General features: G+C 56.9%; 1 protein-coding gene across 1 annotated transcript; it reads left to right on the top strand.

Annotated features, from left to right (window-relative positions):
* Positions 1 to 1299: 1299 nt before the first annotated feature.
* Positions 1300 to 23809, top strand: PLEKHO2 (pleckstrin homology domain containing O2). Its single transcript, XM_029237949.1, has 6 exons — positions 1300 to 1443; positions 7394 to 7543; positions 12420 to 12536; positions 16792 to 16896; positions 18414 to 18512; positions 20826 to 23809. Exons 1-6 carry the CDS (start codon positions 1432 to 1434, stop codon positions 21849 to 21851), a joined length of 1509 nt encoding a protein of 502 aa, XP_029093782.1. The 5' UTR covers positions 1300 to 1431; the 3' UTR covers positions 21852 to 23809.
* The last annotated feature ends 323 nt before the right edge of the window (positions 23810 to 24132 follow it).

A 24132-nucleotide genomic window follows, 5' to 3' on the forward strand; every position in this document is an offset into this window, starting at 1 on the left:
GAGGTGGTTGTCATGTATACTGATTTTCTCAGTTTCCCAGGCTGGATTTTCTTCATCCTTTTAGATAAAGGAACCCAGGCCCAGGTATGAAGAAAAAGTCTGACTCCATCTTCTTTCCCCTTGGCCCTGGAGCTCCAGGCTGCCCTTTTCCATGCTGACTGGAAGTGACTTGGAAGCCTGAGGGCCAGCAGAAGGCAGTGAAAGGGGAGCTGGGTCAACTGGTACAGCCGCTGCTATGGCAACCAGAGCCAAAGGAGGTCACCATTGATTCCACACGCACTTAATTCTTCCTGCAGAGGCATTGGGCAGGGTTGACCCAGAGAGCTAAGAGGGAAGAGGTGTGTGTGTGGAGGGAACAGGACCGTGCTGGAGGTTGGGATGTAGCCAGTCACTTTCTCTCCCTAGGCCTCTGATTCTCTAAGTGTAAAGTGAGAGTACAAGGTATAACTAACACCATTATCTGGTCCCTACATTTCACTCCTCGGCAAGGTTGTCAAGGCTGCAAGATTCACTGCTGGATGGGGTGGGGGCGGGGCCCTCAGATATAGGAACCAGAGGAGGTCGGCTCTGAGCAATGCCCAACGAGGGCAGGAGAACACTGCATTTGGGGACCCCCGAGAGTCAGAGGCAGACCTCCTCCCCCAAAGGGACCCTGGAGTCCAGACTCTCAGCCCCAGGTCTTCCCGTTAAACGACTCTCCGGACGGGATCCGAGCTCCAGGCGCCGCCCTGCCAAGCGGTTCCAGGGAGAAGAGGACCAGGTAGTCACCACTACCCTAGCGTCAGGTAGGAAAGAAGGACTCTCTGGATGCCCCCATTTCTGGGCCGCCCAGGCCGGCTTGGCCCAGTCAGGCAACCCCAGCCCACTCGGTCAGGAGACCTGAAATGCAGAAGCCGCCACCTCCTCGGGCGCTCTCTCGGTCTTGCCCCACCCCGGCCCCGCCCTCGGACCCCGCCCGCTTCCCTCGCCTCTGCCTCTGGCCGGAAGCCCCCTCCCCCTCCCCCTGCCGGTGCCCCACACCCTTTATCCCTTTCCAGTCCCACTCCTTCCGCGAGTCAGGGAAACCTCTCTCCGCTCGGTTCCCCACCCCACCCCCGTCTTCCTCCAGCTCCGGCTCCTCCATCCAGTCCCCGAGCCCCCGCCCGGCCCCGCCCAGGCTCCTCCCTCAGCCCGGCCCCGGCCCTAGTTTCCCGCCCCAGACCAGGGCCTCGGGGCCCCGCTAGTCCCCTCCTCGGGCCCCGCCCCCGGCCCCCGGAAGCCTCTCCCCGCCCTCGGCCCCGCCCCCCCGAAGTTTCTTGGGCCCCCGGCAGCCAGTGGGACAGAACGCACTGAGCCGCCGCCCGGCCGACAGTGGATGGAGGTAACGGAGACCGCGCGGCGCCGGGAGTGAGCGGCCGAGCGGTCGAGCGGCCGGACCTCAGCGGACTCGTCATGGAAGAGGAGGTGAGGGCCGGGCCAGTCGGGGGACCTGGGCTGGGGTCTTCGAGACCCTCGCGGCGGTTGGGGTCCCTGGCTCAGGCCCTTGTTCCAGCCAGTCCCTCTCCCGCGGGTCTCCAGGCAAAGCCTAGGCAAATGAGATGAGCAGGGGCGGGGGTAGGGATAGCAGACCCATCCTCCTTCATTATTTCTGTCTTCTCTCACCAACTATGGGCATGGTGGTTGTTATTGTTCCCATTGGATTGATGGGGAGACTGAGGCTCTGGTCAGTTTGATGACTTGCTGAAAGTGTCGTAGGTTGCTGGGCTCGAGCCCTGGTTACCACTGACTCCCTGTGCCGTCCACGTCGGATCCTTAGGGCACACTGTGTGTGTGTGTGTGTGTGTGTGTGTGTGTGTGTTTTGTGGTGGGTCTGTGGGTTCTGGAGTCCCTGTCTCAAGGAATTTTGAGGTTTTGACCCTGCCTGGTGGCCGCAGGACTGGAAAAGTTGCGTTTTCTCCCCTGTTTAAGTCCCTGTGAGTCCCCTTTCCCCTGTGAGTCTACGTTCTCCCCTGCTTGGGTGTCAGGCCCTTGTAGGGGCTGATCCCTTCCCCTGCCTTTCCCACATCCCTGGAGGGCTGACTCCCTGGAGGAGCTGGGCAGCTGGACCAGCAATGCCCCTTGAGCCTCCCTCTTCCCCCTCAGGACCCTCTTGGTCTGGGGTGGGGTCAGACACTCTGTGACCCCTGCCCTTTACTTGCAGACTCAGTTCTCTCAGTAGCCCCCTCATCCAGGCACACTGCCAGCACTTAATGTGTGACTGTGGAATGCATAAACTAGGGAGGGGCCTGCTGTGGCTAGAGGATTTTGCTTCTGGTCCCCCAAGGGGTCTCAGCTTCTGCCCCTCCCAGACCGAGGGGAGGAGATGTGTCTTTGCCTGGATAAGTGGGGAGGAAAGATGAAACCTTCACTCTTGGGGCAACCTTGGCTAGCTGGGGACCAGGCTGCCTGTGTCCCCATCAGTGCTCGTCTCCCTGCTTCCTGGGACCACTGCCCAGGGGCAGCTGGGGTATCCGTCAGAGTTCTCTCCAGGCTAGGCCCTGCATTTCTGTGGGATGGTAGATAAGTCACTTCCCCTCTAAGCCTGCATTTCCTCTTCTATAAAATATAGGGCCTGGTCTCCTCCCTGGGTCCTGATTGTAGCCCCTTCTCTCAGAGTGGGTGGAAATAGGGGGCAAAGTCAGGCCACTATGATTGGCTGTGGTTTCTTGCTGACAGGGGTGGGGCTTCCCCACCCCTGCTGTGAGGGCTGGGCTGTCTGGCTGTGGCCCCTCTCCTTCTCCCAGGGGATTTGGGACAGGATTACTCCATCTCCTGATCTGCTCTGGCCCCCAATTAAGGGAAGTTCTCCTGGGGCCTCCTGGGCCAATGGCTTGTCTGGAGGTCCGCCCAGCCCTGTACTCCCTCTGGTCTTGAGTCTCTAACATTGCCACTTACTGACTCCCAGATGCCGAAAGCTCCCCGCACATCTGGGCTATCTACGGTCTTGCCCACCACCTCCCCACACAGCCGGGAGCTCCCTGTTCCCTACCCCGCCCCTCCTTTGACATCCCTCTTTTCCTCTCATTTCTTTTCCCCTTAACTTCCTCTTGTTTCTCCAGGCCTCAGTGCCCATCCTCCTTTCTCTAAAACACCTCTTAGATCTTAGTCGTCTGCTCTGCCCCATGACCCCAGGCTGGCCTCATCACCTCACTTCCAAATGGCTGCTTTTAGTCCTCCCCTGGCTTTGAACTTCCTCCTCATGCCCCAGGAACCCTGATGCCAAGCCCCCTCAGCCTCAGTGACCTCCTCCATGCAAGGGGTTGGTAGTCCCCATCAGCCTGAGATTTGGTGCAGAAGTGCAGGTCTGGGCATGGGGCATCTAACCATTTGTGTTCTCAGGGCCTCAGTTTCCCCATCTATAAAATGAGGGAGGTGGGCAGTCCAGAAATGTGATGGTTTATGTGCAAAAGCTTTGAAAGCTTCAGTTATCAGTGTGAGGTATTGTTGCAACTGGACTCAGGCTTTTCTATCTCCGCCCTGGGGTTCTGCCCCTCTTCCTCTCAGTCATGCCTTTCCCTGGCTTGGCCTCCAGTGGCACCAGGCTGCTCGTAATGCATCTAGAGAGATGCAGGGCAGTGTCCTGTCGCAACACTGGTTTTGTGACCTTAAGCTAATCTTTGACCCTTTCTGGCCTGCACTTTCTCATCCTGTAGTGAAGGGGTTGAGAGTATAGGGTCTTTGGTACCTTCTGTGCCTTTCCTTCTTCTGTGGGCCAAGATGTGTGTCTCTTTCCCTCCTCACAGTCCTACCAAAACCCTTCCTTCTGCAAGGGCTTCCCAAACTAACCCCAAGTCCTTCCCCTACCAGAGAGCCAAGACCGGGGTATCCGTCTGGGTCAGTGCTAGAGCCCTCCCAGTGGGCTGGGATCCTTTCAAGCAGGGGATGCCTACCCAACCCCCAGACTGGGGATCTCCCTCGTGCAGGGTCTGTGTTGCCCCCATCAGACTGGAAGTTCTCCAGGTCAGAGCCTGTGCTTCCTCTCTCTGATTGCCCCATCACAGGGCTCTGACATGGTAGGTTCTTAGCAGAGTTTGGTCAGGGCATCATGGGGTTTAGTCAAAGGGCAAAGGTCATTATCCTAATCTCCCTGTGATGTAAGGTGCCGACAAGTTCTCTTCTGCTGGTCTCTATCTCCCTGTCATGGCCTGTGTTGTGGCTTTCCACATGCTCCTTTCTGTGCACAGTGTTGGGCTGACTGACCTGGTGTCTTTTTCCTTTTTTTTATTTTTTTATTTTTAATGAATGACCCAGAGGCCCTCCCATCTCAGGCAAAGCAGAGCCAGGCTGGTGCCCAGGGGTGCCTCAGGAGCTGCTCGCGGTGGGCGGGGGGAGGGCCTGAGTGAGGATGGGTGGGAGAAGAGAGAGCGAAACAGGAAGAACAGTGGTCAGCTGGTCAATAAGAGGAGAGGAGGCTGAGAAACTGGCTGAGCAGGACAAAACCTCCCCTGTGAGCCCTGCCAAGGGGAGGGCCCGCTTATTAAAACTTACTGGGGCATCTCCGGCCCCCTGGTGGGAGAGTGTCTGAGGGGCAGGGAGAGGGGCTGGTGAAGGATGGCAGGACTCTGACCTCCAGCCAGGCCTGTCTTCTGGTGGCTCTTGCTGTGGCTGATTCCTGGCAAGGAGACCTTCTCCTGGGCTTCGGTTCATGCCACCTCCAGCCCCTCAGCTGTCACTCCCCCCATCCTCAAGTGCCTTCTCTCCTCAGTGCCATCCTGGTACTCCCATCCCTAAAGGCTCTGGACTGGCTTCCCTAGCTAATCCAGTCAGGGTATTCACCGGGCACTTCTCTGCTCCATGCGGAGAGGATGGTGGTCAGGGTACCAGGTTCCAGCCTGGCCCCCAGGAGCTTCCAGCTGGCAGGAAGTTTTCATATCTCAGGCTGTGGGTGAGGCAAGTAGGGGAGGTCACAAGTGGAGGGGGATGTGAGATCCCATGGGGTCGTGGGTGGGCCTCTGCAAACAGGAGGCGAGCTTGGAGCTCAAAAGTAGATCTGGGCAGCATGCTCCACGGTCTTGTTTAAGAGAAGCCTAGAGTCTGCAGGCCTAGGGGGTGGCCAGCTGCTGTAGTTGCTAATGGAGGGGTGTGACATGTCAGATGTTGAGGTGGGGTTTCCCACTTCTACCCCTCCAGCCCTGGTGGAGGCCAGCATAGAGGGGTCTCTGTGTGGATGAGGCCCCAGCGGGTCACACAGCCCATGGGGCTGAACACAGGGTCTCTGGTGATGGGGGGGGCGGGCATTGGGTGCATGGTAGGATGCTAGAGCCTCCCTCTTCTTGTCAAAGGGCCCTGAAGTCCCCTCTTTCCCTGATCAGGGTGGCTCATAACTGGCCTGTCAGCAAGCCTCTCACTTCCTCATTTCTCCATCCAGGAAGACCATTTGGGACCATTCCACTTCTCCATTTCTCTTGCCATCTACAAGTTAGGGAGAGACCCTGAGGGGGCATCTCGTATTCCTGGAGCTCCTGGGAGCATTGAGGCCCAGCAGCTAAGCCCAGAAAGGCCTTGTCCTGAATTCTGAAGCAGGCCCAGGGAAAGGGTTCCAGAGAGCCAGAGGGGATGGCAGTGACAACAGCAACAATAATGACAGCTGCCATTTACTAAGTTTAGGGTATCTTAGGCATTGCTTTGTATGTTGTATCTTTTTATTCAGCAACAAACATTTATTGAGCACCTATTGTGTGCCAGACACTGTCTAGGCATTGGGGATACAGCAGTAATCAAAACAAAAACCCCTGCCCTCACGGAGTTATAATCCTTGCAACTTCTGTTAATATCATCATTTCACAGATGAAGAAATTGAGGCTTAGAGAGACCAAGTGACCTGCCTCTGGTCTGCGTGACTTGGGCTTCAGAGCTCAGACTCCTGACCACTGGAGTACGCAGTTCAGAGGGGGAGGGGGCCACAGTAAGAACCAGACTGGGGATTCCCTGCCATGATGGAGCACAGGGAGGCCATGCCCTGTCCAGCCCCTGACAGCCTACCACACTTCTGTCTGGACTTGGCCTTCCAAAGGCAGCTGTGGCCACAGGGTATCCCTGGGGAGAGGTATGCTCCTTTTAACTGGAGCCCCATTTTTAAGCTTTATGTAAATTATAAAGCAGTCAGAATTAGTCAGTGCTGATTTCCTTCTAGCATCCTGTGGATTCTGACATGCTCTTAGCCCCCCTCTCCTCCACTCGCCCCTTCACACTCACCACTGTGGGTACCAGTCATTGAAGCAAAGTGATTAGCAAATTGGGTGTATTTTTATTTTCATTTCACAGATATTTCTTGAGCACCCATTATGTGTAAAGGAACGGTACTGGGCTCTGGGGACCAAATGTGAATTCGACCCCATCAGGTAGGCATATACCTGGCGCCCAGCTACTCAAGCAGGTAATCAAGAGGCACAAGATGTCAGTGACTGGCCTGGAGACTCCAGGGTGGCTGCCATGTCCTAGAGAAGGGTTTGAGTTTACCTCCTGTACCTGCCTGTGGTTGAAGGCAGTGTCCTTGGAGCCCTCGCCAGACAAGGTGGCTACCCTAAAGTCCTGGCCTGGGGCAGGGATGAGGGCAGCGGAACCTTCTGCTTTGGGGTAGGATGCAGGGGCCGCAGAGTGGACTCTCTAGAAGGGCAGGGGTAGGGAGGAAAATTACCACTCTGCCTGCCTGCCTCCTCCCATCCTTCGGATCCTGCGTGAACGTCCTTTCCTCTGGGAGGCCTTCCTGAGCCACGCGGACCTGCAGGTCCCCCGCTGTCCTCTCGCACTCCCTCCTCTTCAGTTCCCCTTCACTGATTCCTTCATAGCATTTCATGGTTGTTAATGTATTTATGTCTGGTGTTTATTTGTTCAGCTCCTCCTTCCCCACATTGCCAGCCCCATGAGGGCAAAGATGTGTTCTTTTTATTCTTCCCTGCCTACTCCAGCATCCGTGACATTGTAGGTGCTCAGTACAGCGTGTGTTGACGAGGTTGAATGAATACACGGGAGGCAGAATGGTGGAGGGGAGAACATGGGGTCAGAGAGACCCAGTTTGGATTCTGGTTTTGTCCTTCCAGCAGTGTGACTCTGGCGAGTCGCCTCCCCTCTCGGAGCTTCAGTCTGCTGTGACGTGTGGATAATGATGCTACCACCTGGGAGGGTAGTCGCATGGGTTAAATGAGACAGTTTGGGTAAAACATAATACAGTGGTTCAGTATAAGGTGACTGCAGCTGTTATTGTTGTGGCTGCTGTTATTAACTGTTATTTCTGATATTGGATTGAGAATATCTGCCTCAGGGGTTGTGGGGAAGCTCAAATGGGGTGATATCAGTAGGTATCCAGCAGAGGGACACATCCCTGTGTGGCCTCACGGCAGCAACCCTCATGGCGCGTCCGGATGCTGTGTTACAGGGCGTGAAGGAGGGGGGCCAGAAGCCTCGGGGAGCGCAGACAGCGGACAAGGCTGGCTGGATCAAGAAGAGCAGCGGGGGCTTCCTGAGCCTCTGGAAAGACCGCTACCTGCTCCTCTGCCAGGCCCAGCTGCTGGTCTACGAGAACGAGGTAAGGACCTGCCTGGTCCTGAGTTTGGGGGTGCTGGGTCAGGGAGCAAAGTGAGGGCAGCCCAGGCCACAAGAGGATTCCAGAACCCGGACTGGAAGGCCTGCTTCGCTTTTGACCCGCTGTGCAACCTTGGGCGATTGCCTGGTTTTCTCTGGGTCGGTGTGGTACAAGGACGATACCTCTAGGTGCGAGCGTAGGACTCCTGGATGAGGGGCTCTTTGAAGCATATGTGTACAGGATTGTGTGTGTCTCCTCAGCTGTCCACCTGCACTGCAGCTCCCTGTCCCGGGGCTAGGTTCCACATCTGTGAAGTTTCCAGAAAACTGAAGCTTGCTCCACTCAGTAATGATAGTAGAAATAATACTTATTGCTCATGCTTGTTTGGAGGTCTTACATACCTCTTGGAGGATGCTCACAATAGTCCCTTAAGAGTGGTCATCATGGGGACTTCCCTGGTGGTCCAGTGGTTAAGACTCCGTGCTCCCAATGCAGGGGGCCCGGGTTCAATCCCTGGTCAGGGAACTAGATCTCACATGCCCCAACTAAGAGCCCACACGCCGCAACTAAAGATCCTGCACACGGCAACGAAGATCCTGCATGCCTCAACTGAGATCTGGCACAGCCAAATAAATAAATATTTTTTAAAAAAGAGTGGTCATCATGTCACATTCTACAGAGGAGCACCGTGAGGCCCAGGGTGCTCAAATCCTGTTCAGCATCTCAGTGAATGAAGGTCAGGTCTAGAACCAAAGTCAAGGATCTCTCCACCCAGCTATGTCAGCAAGTAAACTCTAAAACTTATTCTTGGTGGAAGTCCTCTAAAACACGTTGGATATTGTCTGCCTTTCAACAGAAGGTACGGGCCTAAACGGAGTCTTTCCTTGGTGGCTCAGAGTCACTGAGGATCAGGCTGTTCCGTACTGCCAGACTGTACTTTTCAGCTTTGCATTCTCCTCTGACATCAGGCTGCCAGTTGCCACTTTTGCCGTCCTTGTGCCTCTCACAGTCCTCATATCTTCCCACTTCAGACTTGTGCCCCTTTTCATTTCAGCAGGTTTGGAACTTGGACAGCCCAGGATGTGGAAGTTGTGTGTTAAATAAGTGTCAATAAAGTTCTGGGTGAAGACCTGAGGCGGAGAGGTGGCCTTTACTTAGAGATGCTGTTTATGTTCTGGGGTTGAGGCTCTCAGAGGGCCTGTCCACTGCAACTGGGCTATTACTGTATGACTCTGACAGACGGAGTACACGGGGAAGAACTGGCCTGGGGGCAGAGGAAGGGGGATCCTGCCTGTTCCCCATCGGCCTCTGTCAGCATGCCTCAGGCCGTCTTGGCAAATTCATAACTGTCGCAGACCAAGAAAGATCTAGGTTGTTCAAAGGAGCTGCCTTTGAGAAGCATCTCACCTTTCCTGACCAAGTCCCCAGGCTCATGGAGTTGGGGTGTCAGAGAAGCAGCCGGAGGATGCCAAGGGGGTGAATGGTGCAGACAGCCCCCCAGATGTTCTCTACTGCTGCTGTCCCCAAATTAGGATGTGCTGTGGCGGCAGCAGGGGGCTATTTTTATAAATAAAGGGGGCTGTCGCAGCTTCCTCCAGTCCCAGCTGCCATAAGAGTTCAGTGACAGGCCCCCCAGCTGTCAGGCCATCAGGCGCTACCAGACTTGTCCTGGGTCACCTCTCTACATCTGGCCCACTTCTGGGAAGCAGGAAGGATTTCATATCCCCTAAACACAAAAAAGTCTAAATCATGCTTTAAAAAAAAAAATCACTATTCAAAACCTCAGGGCAGTTTTAAGAACTTAGCACTCGGGGGTGGGGGAGCTTGGCACAGGAGAAGGAGTTGAGAAATGCTTACTAGTTCAATTCCTCTTTCTGATGTAAGGAACTAGGTGAGTGTGAATGACTCTTGGCTGTTTCTTTGCTGTCAGTGAGGCTGACATTCCAAAAATGCTGCCCCCGCCCAGTGCCTGCTGGTTTATCCGACTTTTCTGAGATGCAGAAGGGCCTTTTCTGAGATGCAGAAGGGCCGGATGATTCAGCATTTCAAGTTGAGAGGAGACCCAGGTCAGGCAGCGTGGGGAGCTGGGTGGTGGAGATGGAGTGACTTTTGTTTCCAGACAGAGGAGGGTATGTTTGGGCCGGTAGCTGCCTAGTCGGGGGAGGCCTGTGCCCATGGGGTAGGTGAACCTCTCTCTCTGGGATGGGGGTCGGGGGGACGTCCTTTCTGGAGTCTCACTCTGAGTCAGGCATTCAGTTCAGCAAACTTTTCCTCTTGAGGGCTGCCCCTTGTAGGGTGCTGTAGGGGGAACAGAAAGGAGAGCAGACACATGCAGCAGAGGGTAGAGAGAGATGGCTCAGCAGGGAGTTAGGACCATTCTTCCCCATGACAGGGTGTCCCTAGCACCTAGTAAGATGCCTGCAGAAGTGCCCTCTGATGGGGACCCTTAGAGGAGGGAGAGAGCACTGAGGCTTGGGCTCTTGCAGGTGAGCAGGGCAGCTTCCTGGAGCAGGTGGATTTTACCAGCCCTTGTGTTGAGTGCAGGAACCTGGAAGGGACTGGAGACTAAGGATTGGAAAGAGGTGCGTGGAGGCAAAAATGGGAAAAGACACCTGTTTGAATCTAGATGGGAAAGATCAGGCCACCCTGGCCACCTGTTCCCCTTTCCCTGAAAGGCTGAAGGGAGAGTAGGTCAGTGGTTACTCACCTTAGCTGTACAATCACCTGCTTTGAAAAATACTGATGTCTGAGCTCTGCGCCCCAGGGATCCTGATGTAATTGGTCTGGGATGTTGCCTGGGCACTGGGGTTTTTTTAAGCTACCAGGTGCCGCCAAGGTTGAGAATTTCTGGTATAGAGCAGAGGTTCGCAAACTTTTGTATAAGGGCTTGTTAAAACTCAGATTGCCAGGCCCATTCCCCCAAGATTATGATTCAGTAGGGATGGGCCTTGAGAATTTGCATTTCTTTTTTTTTTCCAATTATCCAATTTTTTTATTGTTAGATTTAACAGACAGAAAATTATATTTCAATAAATTTAACTAGAACAAACGTAACATAGGGGTAAACTACATCTTGACGAAGACCTGTAGGAAATAATGTGCAAACCAGCGCTGGTCCCCAGATACACTTTGCATTAACTTTTTTTTTTTCACACACACACACACACACACACACACACACACACACACTGTATTTTATTTTTACAAGAGATAAATAAACTGACACCAAGCATTGTAAATGGATGACCACAACAAAAGCAACAATGATTGCAATTACCCAATACGAAACACACTCATACTATGTCATAATATTGACATTGAGTCCAGGAATCCTCCACTGTAACAGCTCCTTTACTTTGCAGTGAAAATTGATTTGTATATGTTTTGCCTCTGAGTCCTTGTGGGATATATATATATATTTTTTATTCAAGAGAATTTGCATTTCTAACAAGTCCTCAGGTGATGCTGTGGCTGCTGGCCCAGGTACCACACCTGGGGGACCACTGGTGCAGAGCAGCCTGCAGCTAGGGCACTGTCCAGCTTCTGGCTTTGCCTGGAAGGAGTCTGGTATGCTACAAAGGGCTCTGGCTTGGGAGTCAGAGGATGGGTGTTTGCGTTTGGCCCTGCTCCTTACATTTGGGTCTGTGCCCAAGGGTAAATCTCTTCGCCTCCAGGTCTCATTCTCTTCCTCTATAAAATGAGACAAATACTGGGGCTCTAGGATTTCAGGGTGCTTGAGGGACTCAGGAGAATCAGGGATGCAAAAGTGCTCGCTAAGTGTCAGGGTTTCTTAGTATATGCGACTTATCATGGAGGGAAATTGGGGCATTTCCTCTGCAAATAATCGAGTCACTGCCTCCCGGATATTCCACCCCAAACTGTGGAGCACTGAGGCGGTCCCTGGTTGGATGCTCTGCATGATGTCCAACAGCAGGAGTTGGCTTAACTTGTGTGCCCATCTCCAGGGCCTGCATCTGCTTCCCTCGAGTCTCCAGGGGGCGAGTGTGCCACACCCAGGAAGCTGTTCCAGCTGGGTGTCCCCTGGAAGTGGAACCAACTGACCAACACTGAGGGAGGAGGGTGTCCCAGACAGCTGGCTGGAGAGGCACCTGGTGGGTAGAGCCCATGAGGAGAAAACACTCAAGCGCCAGGGCTGGCAGGCAGAAAGGCAGCCCAGCCAGTGTCCAGGGGTGGCCGAGAAGAGGCTGGCCACTGTCCTGGCCACCAGCCTTACTAGTGATGAGGCCTCATGGTGGCAGACTCAGGGGGTACTCTAGAAGGAACCCTTGCCTTCTCCATTGTGCAGGCCATGGAGAGTGGCCTTTCACCCCAAGCCAAGGGTCAACAGTGGAAGATGCCAAGTGGGGAAGTCAACTCTGGATCACTGTGGTGAAGGCGGGTTGTGTAACCTCAAACAGCCTTATTCACGCTTCTCTCTGACTCTGCCTGGAAAGCCTTTTTTTCCCCTCGTTTGTGACAACTTGCTCCTCCTTCCAGACCACCTCTTTCGCAGGTCTCTGCCTGGCTCCTGGGCCTGCGTGGACTCCCAGGCACACTTTCCTAAGCCTTTCTAGCTTCCCCGTTTCCTCCTTTGACCTTAGGCACATTTGAGTCAGCCCTGCTACCCGCCTTCGGGCTGTGAGCCCCATTTCTCATATGGATGGTGAGCCTTGAGGGCATCCCTCCAACCGCGTGGACTGAACACCGTCTCCTTGCCAGGGTCTGAATGCTACATCTTGGTGGTTGATTGGCAGCCCGAGGGCCCCCTCTGACCAAGCAGTGCCGTCACTGAGTGGGATCAGGGTCTGGGGCAGGGCCTGGGTGTTTGAGGGTCTAGGGCATCTAGCTCTCACCATGTCCCCTGTGTCTCCCTCCCCAGGATGAGCAGAAGTGTGTGGAGACAGTGGAGCTGGGCAGCTATGAGAAGTGCCAGGACCTTCGTGCCCTCCTCAAGCGGAAACACCGCTTTATCCTGCTGCGGTCCCCAGGGAACAAGGTAGGGCAAGGCCTGCTGCTGACTGACCTCGCTCCAGGCCAGGGTCTGCTGGGCAAGGTCACCCCTGGAAGGCTCTCTAAGACAGGCTGGGCCCCTGGATGCAAGTCTGCAGGTTCTCTGTTGAATGTGGCTGAGGCTCAGACCCAGGGGCTGCCACAGGTTGGACCTTTGGCTTGCTTTTAACTTGAAGTCACCCCAGCCCCTGGTTGGTAGGAGGCGCATTTAGAGCTCTGCTGAGAGCTCTGCTCCCCTCTCCCCTTCTAGGCCCTGGGGCCTCCTTCCCAGGCTGTAGATGGAAAGTAGTCTTTGGGAGATGGGGCCCTTGGCCATCTCCCGTACCCAGGAGGCCCAGGACTGAGGCAAGAAAGCTGGGGATGAGGCCTTCACCCCACCAGGCCTCTGACACCCTGACATAGTCAGGCAGCCACACCCTCCCCTCATCCCAGGCCTTCCTGGGTGGGCCACCTCTCCTACCTTTCATCCTAGGCTCAGTGCTTGGACCTGCAGCCCCCCAGCTTTCCTCCCTTTGCACTGTTCTTTCTTGGCTGAAGCTGGAGGAAGTCTCTTGCCTGAGAGGTTCTTGCCCTGGGACACTCTGTGTGTGTGGATGCACCCCGCACCTCTGGCAGGGAGTCCGGGTGGGTGTTAACATGTGGTAGAGTTTCACAGATGTCAGGAGGGAGATCAGATTGGAGGCTGGCATTTACAGCACCTCTCGCCAGCTCACGCCAATCTGCAGCTGGGCCGTGCCTCGCCCCAACCTCTGCATGTCATGTGGGGCCTCGCAGAGCGGGGCTGAGTCACAGAGGCTGGGGGTTGGAGAGTGGGCCTCGTCTGGGCTTGCCCGAAGCCATTCTGTCTCTTTCATAGGTTTAAGGGCCAGGAACCCAGTCCTCTGTGGTCCCCGGAGCTCTGGGCCCTGGAGGAGACCATGATGCTTTACTCACTAACCCTCTGTCCCACTTGGCGGTGGTTGGGGGCAAGGGAGCCACCGTGGAGCTCTGACCCTGCGGGGGGTGTGTGCCCAGGGTAGGGGCAGGTTTCATTGACCTCTGATGCTTAGGGCTCTGTGAGGAAGGGGAGAGCCACATTTTGGTCTTTCAGGCCCTGGAACCCGACCCTGTCCTGGAGATCCGCTTCCTCTCTCAGTGGCGCTGTATTTGTGTGTGTGTATTTGGGGAAGGTGTAGAGTGCGCGATACGTGAAGGTCTGCCTGTGTGCCTGATATGCGTGTGTGCACCTCTTTATGTGCCGCTGAGTGTTCGCCTGGCCCAGGGGCTGCCTGGGTCTTTGTGTGTCCCTTAGTGAGCGTATGTGGATGTGAGGTGGAGGGGACCTTCTTCTCTGTCCTCTGCCAGCACGGTTCTGTGGGCCACCTCCTTTCGCGGCTCTGAGAATCATCTGGTGGTGGGCCAGGTGGGTCGGGCCCCACTGAGGGGGGGGGGGGGCGTCACCTTCCGAGAGGCCTGTTTGTGCAGCTGCATTGTCAGCTGCTTCGGCCAGCACCCTCCCTTTCATCCCTGAATCGTGCCAAGAGTTCAGGTCAGCTCTGGGTGACCCTGGGAGCAGGGCGAGGGTCGGGGAGATAGGGCCGTGGGGTGATTTGTGGGGGCTGCTGGGCAGCGGGAGCGCAGCCCACGCTGGTTCCGGCTCAAGGGCCCCTGACCCTCGGCACCCAGGAGCTCACACAGAGAGTGGGTGCTCTCCAAAGGCCAGATGGTAGACGGCCCCGCCCCCCCCCCCAGCATCCTCTCTCCTCTCCTATCGCCCTGGGTGTTCCCCTACTCAGGGAGGCTGCAGGCTGGCCGGGAGGTCACATGACCCCGGCTGTCTGGTCCAGAGGACGCCTTTTTTTCCCTCTAATCAAATAAACAAAGACTCCAGTGTCTTGCGTGCCCCTCTCCCTCCTGCCTCCCTGTCCCCACGCCCCTGCCATGAGGTCACAGGCAGACGCTGCCAGGAAGCAGGGTGGCCTCTGCTGGGCCTTGCTGCCTCGCTGGTTTCAGCCAGCTTGGCCCTTTCCTCTTTCCTGTCTCCTCTCTCCCCCTCCCGCTTCTTTCCTCTCTGCCATTTTGTCCTCCCCCCTTTTCCAGCCATGTGGGCCCTCTCTGTGTCCAGTCCCGTTAGCTTCTAACCTCCTAGTGGGGCCTGTGCTAGGAAGGGCTTGAGGAGGGACGTGTGCGGCCTTCAGGACACAGGGGTGGGGCAAGAGGAGCAACTTCTTGGTCTCCTGTTTGTCCCCATTCGGACCACCTTGCAGGATGCCTGGCTCATTCAGCAGGATTTCAGGGTTCCTTAGGGTGACGCTGGGTCCCATTTAACTTTGTATTCCCTCTCCTAGGGGAGCCCCTGGGCCAACACCCTCCCCCCAGCCTGCCTAGGTGGGCTGTCAATGGGAAAGGGTCACAGCTTGGGTTGAGTCCAGTGGTTGTGTTTTTGTCCCACTGAGGCCCTGAGTAGTAAAGAGACCTGTGCAGGTCTCATTGCAGGTTGGTGCGACTAGAACGCTGTGAACTTGACTCTCAGGCCAGTGCTCTTTCTCTTGCTGCATCTGTTGCTGAGTTCAAGTGTATGCCTCTCAAGCTCTCTGGGATGCTAAGTCCTGCACCAGGCAGGGACCCCACCAACTCAGGGCCTGTGAGCAGGAGAAGCGTAGCTGGGCTCATGGGCTGCCCTGGGTCACCTTACTCGCAGCCCTCATTCAGGGCTGGGTGGGCCCTTTCAGATCCCAGATGCAGCACTGTCCCTTCCTGAGCCCCTACCGGCCCTGATGGCTGGGCTGAGGCAGTTGCCAAGGTGCCCTGGGGTTTTCGACTTAGCTGCCGATCTGCTGCCAGGATCAAATTTACCCTGGTCATGCAAATGAGCATTGGGCTGTGCCTGGCATGGGGAGGTGGGTGGAACCAGGGCCCTGTGTGAGGAGAAGGCAGAGGCAGCCAGGAGGAAGTTATATAACAAGGATGCTGAGGGGGCCAGGCGGGCTGCATGTTACATAACTGGGAGAGCAGCAGGAGGGAGAGCGCTATCTTAACACCCGGGCAGGGATGGGCAGCTGGCGACCCGCCTGACAAAGAACTAGGGCTTCTTAGTGTCAGAGTGCGCAGCGGCCCCAAAACAGGAACCTTGGGCCAGTTCATTCATTGATTAGCTATTCATTCAGTAACCATTTCTGAGTACCTACTATGTGCCAGGCTGTGGCTTTAGCCATGTTTAATTCCCTCAGCATTGCTTTGTGGTAGGCGGTGTCATCCCTTTTTCCAGATGAGGAAACTAGGACTGTTTTGTCCAGAAGGAGATAAATGGTGATAATTCCTATTACTGAGCACCCGCTCTGTGCCCACTTCCACGTTTAACACTTTGCTACATCACTGATCTTCATAGCTCCCTGAGGCTCCGAGCCAGCCAGCTGTGAGTGCTGGTCTGTCCAGCTCAGAGGCCCTACTGCTGTGTCCACCATAGGGGCGGCTCCTGGGTTTGTGTGGCCTCACTCCTTCCACTGTTTCCTGTCTGACCATGGGGCCTGGCAGGAAGGGGCCTCTCTGAGCTGCCTTCTGATGCTAATGTAGGAGTTTGGAGCTCCTGCCTGAGGTGGGAAGGAACCCGTGGGGGGGCGTGGGATGAGGTTGGGTGTGAGGTCAAGTCATGGGGTTACTTTAGGCCACCTTGGCCAAGTCCCATCCCATCTGATGAGCCTCTTTTTTCTTATCTATATGATGAGGGGGCTGGAATTGACCCCCTAATGCCCTTTCTCTCTTGCAGCCTGTGATTCAAGGCCAGAAAGGAGACCCTGGGACTTTTTCACTTGTCCAGGACTGGTTGTGGGGCCCACTGGGCAGCTGCAGGCGGCCCTGGTTCCAGTGGGCCTTCACCAATGGACACCCCTCATGCCTGTCACCTCTGTCATTGTACTCAGTCTGGTGGAAGTAGACTGGGACTACTCCTACTTTACAGAGAAAACTCAGAGGTCAGGCAGCTGGTCTGGGGGAGTCACATGGAGTGAGACCAGATCTGGGCAAGGCTGATTAGAATCCAAATCTCTGGCAGCTGTATACATGGAGAGGGCCCCTTCTCTGCTGGATCTGTCCCCTCCCTTGCTCTGAAGCCCCAGTGTCAGACCTGATGTGGGGGTCATTGTGGTTTGCTCCTGACCAGCTGTGCGGGGGCAGACTTCAATCTGGGGTGGGAAGCTTCCTCAAGACCCCAAATGGGAACCCTTTTAAACATCTACTATCCACCCCACGCATGCCCCTTGCAGGTCAGCGACATCAAGTTCCAGGCATCCAATGGGGAGGAGAAGGAATCCTGGATCAAAGCCCTCAATGAAGGGATCAACCGAGGCAAGAACAAGGCTTTCGACGAGGTGCGATGAGGTCCTGTGGACGGCTCTGGGTCTCCTTTCCCACCGTGTGTGATCTCAGAGTGGACCCTGCCCCACCCCACCCTGACAACCCCTTGATTATGTCACTGCTACAAACACTGGGGCATCTGTGGTTGTTACCTCGTTTAATCCTCACAACACCCCTCAAAGTAGGTGGTTGTGTTCCCATGTTACAGATGAGGACACTGAGGTGTAAGGAAGTTAAGTAACTTGTTTTAAGTTAAAACGTGGGTAAGTGGTGGGGTAGAACTTAACTGGGTGCAGCCATGCATCCTTTCCAACCCAGCCCCAGCCGGAAACAGCAGGAAACAGCAGAGAGGCCTGTGGGTGAGCTGAGAGCCTGACAGCTCACTCTTCAGTTGGGCGGTGAAGTCCAAGCTTGGCTGGCTCTAACCCTGGGCCTCCTTATCTGCTTGCAGTGGCCACCCAGCCCCCTGTGCTGTAGTGGTGATGGCAGCAGGGCCATGATCAGGCTTTCGGCAGGCAGGGTGTCCCAGGGGGCCAGATCTCCTAGGGAGGGTTTATCTTTGACATCATGGATTCATAGCTGTTTGGGCAAAAATGGGCTTGGGGGGGCCACCTAGAGTGACCCCTTGGATTGCAGAAGACTGAGACCCAAGGGGAGCGAATTTTCCCACACAGGTTCCCTCTTAACACCCAGGTTCCCTGCCTCGCAGCCATGGCTCCTGGATCACGTCTTACGTGACTGTGCTATGCTCAGCCCTTCACTTGCTTGGGAAAGTGTCCCCATTTCAGGGGAGAGAGTGTTGGAGGCCACAGGAGCATGGGCTGGGTCTCGGCCCACAGCCTTGGCGGAGCAGGACCAGCTTCTCCACTGCAAAGACCCTCAGGTGGGCCTGAGCCTCACCTGTGGGCAGAAGAGTCTTAGCCCACCACCCCCCACCACAGGGACAGGCTGCTCCGGGATTCAGAGTCTGGATTTCCCACGTGACTCTTCCTATGGCTTCCCGGCTACTCCCCACCCCCATTCCTTATCCTTAGAGAGGAGATGCTGCCCCCCAGACTCCCTGACCCCTGGGGGTGGAGGCCCTGCTCTTTCTTGAGCTATCCCCAGGGGTCCTGGGAGAGTGACTGGGGCCAGGGAAGGTCTTTTCTGGAAGCCAGGTACTAGGGGATCATGGGCTGTCTTCTCCCCGCTCCCCCCCAAGCTAAGCGCAAGAGCAGCCTCGGGGCTGCTTACATATTGCAGTGGACTGAGGGGTGAGGGCTGATAGCCCACATTTGGGCAGGAAGACTGAGGCTGAGCAAGCAGCTGCAGAGAAGGGAGAGCCTCAGACTGTAGAGAGATGACACAGGCTGTGTAGAGGCGGGGGGAAAAGCAGGGAGGTGCCTCAAAGAGAGGGACAGCTGGGGCCCTTGACCCTGCCAAGCAAGGATGCAGGTGCAGACCCTGCCTCTGAGTCTCAGGTTAACGCCTGGGCGTTTCCTCCTCTCCTCATGGCCTGCTGGGGACTGACGTGGTTCCCTGTCCTTCCCAGGTAAAGGTGGACAAGAGCTGTGCCCTGGAGCACGTGACACGGGACCGTGTACGTGGGGGTCAGCGGCGCCGGCCCCCTACAAGAGTCCACCTGAAGGAGGTAGGGCCTTGGCCCCAGCTTGGGAAGGTTGGGAGTCAGATGAGCCTGGGACCACAGCTCCTTAGGTGGCAGCGGGCTTGGGCCACCTTTTTCTTGAGCACTCTTGGTATCGGGCTGCCTGAGTGGCATGCGGGGTGTCGGTGTGGAGGCGCGAGTGCTGTATGTCCTCAGGGAGTGGGTGCGCCTGCTTCCCGTGTTGAGTCCACGGGCCTTAACCCAAGCTGGTGCTGGAGGGAAACTGAGAGCCTGAGGCTAGTCCCCGCCTCTCGGAGCTCAGCTTCCAGCTGGAGAGGAGACCTGTCCACGGACCGCTCCAAGCAGCGCTGTCTAATTTTGGTACAGAGGGCGGCTCAGGCAGGCTGAGCAGGAGGGACCACAGAGGACCCACAGACACCTGAGCTGACCCTTGAAGCACGGGAACGGTTTCAGTGGGCAGACTTGGAGTGAGGGAGGTCCTGGGTGGAGGGAATGGTGCGAGCTTGAGGCCCAGGGCAGGGGAGTTTGAGGTGTGCCTGGTCCCTTTGGCTGGGAGATGTGTCTGGGAAGGTGGGGTAGGGGGGAGGAAATTGTGGAGGCCTTGAAAGCAGGAGTCGGGGGCAGGATGGATGGGAGGGTGCGTTGCAGAGGTCAGTTGGAGGCCCTGGGTAGGATGGGTCAGGTTGATGAAGGGAAAGGCAGGGGGCCAGGAAATAGAGGCAGGGGTGGGGCCTCTAGGCCCCAGGAGGGGGTGAAAAGGGAGGGGCTGGTGCAAGAGACACTGGGAAGCAAGAGCCACCTGGGCTTGTGATTGAATTCGGGACTCAGGGAGGCGGACTGGACGAAGAGGGAGGGTTGTCAGGAGTGCCCCCAAGCCTGGAGACCCGGCGAAGGGAGGCCCTGGACACAGGGAATGTGGGAGAAGTTATGGGCAAGGGGGAGGGGGAAGGGAGGAGCCCTTCGTCAGACCAGTGTTACTGATGGGTGTTGATAGTTGGGGGAGAGACCTTGGAGGCCAGGAAAGAACCTCAGCAGATGCTGCCTTTGGGGAATGGGGGGCAGTAGGGAGCAAAGGAAGAGGAAGCCAGAGAGTGGCGCATCAGGAGAGAAGGGCACAGGACCGGGGGTCATCAGCCAGGTTGGCAGCCACAAGTCACGAGGCAGGACTGAGGAAAAGGCAGATGGTGGCGTTTACAGCACATTTTCTCAGCTTAGGGCTGTCATGGGGTGCAGGGCTGGGGATGCTGGAGAGAAGGAGATAGACCATGGCGGGGAAGGAGGGAGACAGAAAGGGGCCAAGGTCATTGGAGGGTTTGCTGGTGAGATGAGATAGCCTGTTCATGTCTGTCAGCGGAGGGAAAAAAGCCTGCAGAGGGAGTGACTGAAGTAGCCAGAGAGGAAAGTCATGTCTGAGGGAGGAGGCCTAGGAGGTGTGGGGCAGGCCAGCCTTGGAGAGGGGAACCCTCTGAGAATTCAGGGAGACACTCGTGTCCAGTGATTGAGCGCATGTGTAGGCCAGGTCACCCTGTGTGTGTAAAAGGGAGTGAGGGACCTTGAGGGACCTTGGGAAGGGCCTCCTGCCCAGCCCCGCCCCAGGCCCTCTGAGGCTCCCTGGGAGTTTTCCCCATGACCGTGGGGCTGCTGGGTGTCCCTGTGGGCCCCTGGGGCCAGATGGGGCCAGCTGCCTGCTGGGTGCAGCTGTTCTCCTCTGGCACTCAGCTGTGGTCTGGGGCTGCCCGTGTCTGGGGCCACAAGTGACAGCATGAGGAGAGTGGGCACCAGCTGCTGAGCAGCTGGGCAGGCGAAGGCTAGAGAGCTCTGGCCCGGAGGGCTGGCCGACCGGACAGAGGTCTGCAGGGCGAGCAAGCTCAGGATGACGCAGGAGACCCATATGTGGGTTCTGGTCCTGTCGCCTGCTGACTGTGGGGACCCTGGGTGGGTGGTTGCAGAGAAGGGACCCTCCCAAGGCCCACAGCCAGGGTGGAACCATGTCCCCTGACACCCAGGCCAGCACAATTGCCATTCAAAAGAGCGGCCTATCACACAGGCTGGAAGAAGCCAGGCTGGGGCGCTGAGAGCGCACCCTAGCTCTGGCTTCCTGGCCTGTGATTTCAAAACCAGGAATTCTATGGAAGTGAGAGACAGGAGAGGATTCATCAGAGAATCACTTTAGCTTCTAATCAGGTGGCTTTGGAAACCAGAGCAGAGGGCATGGAGAGTAGGGGGCCAGGGGCCTGGGCAGCCTAGATGGGAGGGCTTAAATACCTTGTAGGTGGGCACACCTGACCCAGTGGCTGGTCATCCAAGTTGATGCCCATATCCTGCCCCTCCACCCAGGTAGCCAGTGCAGCATCCGATGGGCTTTCGCGCCTGGACCTTGATGTTCCTGACAGCGGGCTGCCAGTGTTTGCCCCCAGCAATGATGTCAGTGCAGCCCAGCCCCGGGAGACACCCCGGCCGCCCATGCCTCCTACCAAGCCTTCCGCAGCACCTGAGATGACCAGTCTTGGTGACGGAGTGGAGACCCCTGTAGGGGAGAGAGCCTCAACCCCCGTCCCAGCAAGCTCTGAGGCCCACCCTGAAAGCCGAGAAGACTCAGAGACTCCAGTGGGGGAGGACAGGGGCTCTGAGCAGCCCCCCAGCAGGGTCCTGCCTGACAAACTGAAGGTGAGCTGGGAGAGCCCCAGCCCTGAGGAGCCCCCTGACCCTGAGAGTACAGAACCGCCCCAGGTGCCCGATTCTGGGACTTCCAAGGCCGTGCCTAGGGAGGGTGGGAAGCCCGCTCCACCCCCTACACCCCCAGCCAAGATCTTATCGGAGAAACTGAGAGCCTCCATGAGTGGCGTGCAGGCTTCTGGGCCAGCCCAGAGTCCTGGGGCCTCTGAGCCCTCTGCCCAAGGCCCAGCACAGGTCTCGGTGAATGGCATGGATGACAGCCCTGAGCCCATCAAGCCATCCCAGGATGCAGGCACCCCAGGAACTTGCCCAAAGGATGCAGCAACGTCCACAGCACTGCCCCACTGGGACCCGCAGCCTCAGTTCCATCCCCGCTGCTCCTCCCTGGGGGACCTGCTTGGGGAAGGCCCCCGACGTCCACGGAAGCCTGGGGGACAGCTGTATCGCGCCCAGCTGGAGGTGAAAGTGGCCTCGGAACAGACGGAGAAACTGTTGAACAAGGTGCTGGGCAGTGAGCCGGCTGCTGGGAATGCCGAGGCGCTGCTCAGCCAGGCTGTGGAGCAGCTGAGGCAGGCCACCCAGGTCCTGCAGGAGATCAGAGATCTGGGAGAGCTGAGCCAGGAAGCACCTGGGCTCCGGGAGAAGCGGAAGGAGCTGGTGACCCTCTACAGGAGAAGTGCACCCTAGGGCCTGCCAGCCCAGAGCATGGTCCCTCCCGGCCAGCTCAGTCCATTGGAGCCCAGCCCTGCCGAGAAATGTGCTTCTTTCCAGGCTGTAGAAGGGCCATCGGGCATGTCAGGGTTTGGCCAGGACCTGCAGAGACTCCTGGGATCCTTCTCGCCCTGCCCTGGCCAGAGGTGCCAAGTGCCACCCAGGGCTGCTCTCTGGCCGGGCCTCCAGCTCTAGGCTTGGGCTGGGAGCACGCATGCGGTACCTCTGTGCTGGCGTGGTCATTCCGAACAGCCCCAGGGCCCTGGCGCAGCGCTCGGGTTTTTGAGGGCGGTGTCATCTCTGCTTCGCGCCCTCAATAGTTTACATTCCTGACTTCTGAATAGAGCACAGCTGAGCCCCCCTGCCGCCTCCATGTCCAGATGTTCCCAGGCAGAGGCAGCTTCAAGCCATAAGCAACCCTCCCCACCCCCCCTATTCCTAGTAGCTGCAGGGGCCTTGGGTCTAGACTAGAGGTTTGTCCTTCAGCTGAGTGAGACCTGGAACCCAGCTAAGGCCTCTGAAAGCAGGTGGGAGGCATCTGTGTGAGAAAGCCATTAGCTGTGGGGCTCCTCCCTGGGCCTGTTTCCTATTCTGCAGGCCTTCCCCTCTAGTGAGCCATGACTGGAGGACTCCAGGGTGGAGGAGGAACTCGAAGGGTCTCGTAGTCTAGTCCCTGCCCCTGGACCTGCTTGTGTCCAGCCTTGCACATTCCTGTACAGGTGAACCCGATGTCGACATCAGAACATCCTGTATGTAATTCATTATAAATCAACCTTCAGAAGAGAAGCTGCCCCAACTTCTGTGCCTCCCAGATGGGATTTATATCTGGGTCTCTGTGGTTGCTTCTCAACCCAAACAGGTCCGGTATCCCAGTTATTTCTTCAAATGCCGTTGGGAGTGTGTTGGGACCTGAACCCACTTCCCTCTCCCCTTTCCCCTCACCCCTCTGGCTCAGGCTAGAGGGACTGCTCCTCCTGAACTTCTTGTGGAAGGAGCATTAGCTCCTGTCCCTTTCGTGGTCCGTGCCTGCACCCTGGGCCTCTCCCGAGCCCCTCCCCGCCGTCGTCTCGGGCTGCAGGAGCACATCCAGTCTCCATCCTGCTGCAGCGGCCGGACTGAGGGCAGTCTATAGGTGCAGAGGCCCTGAGGGCCACAGCCACTCTCCCTGGGGCCTGTGGGAGTAGGCGCAGCTTCTGACAGGCCTGCTCAGGGGTTTCTGCAAGTGCACTTTTGTTTACTGAAAGAGAAGGAGGGTCACAGCTGTGTGCCTGGCCTTCCTGCCCACTGCCTCACCCCCAGCCACCAGTCATGCCCTCTGAGGCCCACTGGCACAGCTCACTGCCTTCTCCTTGGTTCTTGAGGACAGTGGCCAGGGATCGGGAGGGGCACGTGTCCACTCTGCAGCCTGTACTGGGCAGGGGTGGGGGCAAGCAGCAAGGTCATGGCTCGTGAGCCCGCCTTGGCCTCCCTAAGCCACACTCCTTGAACAGACTAGGCTCCCATGCCCCAGTCTGATGTCTCTCCATCTGTCTCCAGTATGAGAGCAAGAATGTCACCAGGGGCCCACAGTCACGTGGCCCCCTGCAGTCTTCCTTTGGGGAACAGCCTTGCTCCACCAGCAGCCTGGGCTGGCTGGAGCATTAGCCAAGTCACCTCCTTCCTGGGACTAGAGCCTCAGTTTCCTCCTCTGATAAGTGACCAGGCTGAGCAAGTAGCTCTGGGGTCACCTTAGTGGCCTAATGCCATTGGTTTCTGTGGGGTTCCTGTGCCTTGGCAGCCTGGACACGAGGGGGAAGCCAGCTTCCAGGGGAGGGGAGAGGATCGGGAATTCACAGGGGCTGCCTGGCCTGCCTCCTTGAGGAGGGTGGCATTCCATGCCTTCTGCTTATGAAGCGCCTTTCTTGAAGTTTGGCAATAAATCCCTTTTCATGGAACTTCGCTGCCACAAGCCTGTTTGTTGGTGTGGGGACCAGCTCCAGGGCCTCATGGAAGCAGAGGGTAGGTGGTGGTTGACCGGGGCATCACCTTTCCTCCAAGCTCTCTTCGAGGGCCCACTTCCCATAGTCCAGGCTGGGGGCCTCGCCCTCCCTCAGTGCTCCACCTTCGCTAAACTCGGCCAGGTGCTCCAGTCTCATCCCCTGCCCCCAACATGTTTCTACAGCCCGGAGGCCAAGTGTCATAGGGAACAATGCTTTTCAGTTTTTAAAAACTTCATTTGGAAATAATTTCAAACACAGAGAAAAGTTGCGAGAGTAAG

Source organism: Monodon monoceros, unplaced genomic scaffold (assembly GCF_005190385.1).
Source record: "Monodon monoceros isolate NGI ecotype Baffin Bay Population unplaced genomic scaffold, NGI_Narwhal_1 Super_Scaffold_21, whole genome shotgun sequence".
Lineage (NCBI taxonomy): Eukaryota > Metazoa > Chordata > Mammalia > Artiodactyla > Monodontidae > Monodon > Monodon monoceros.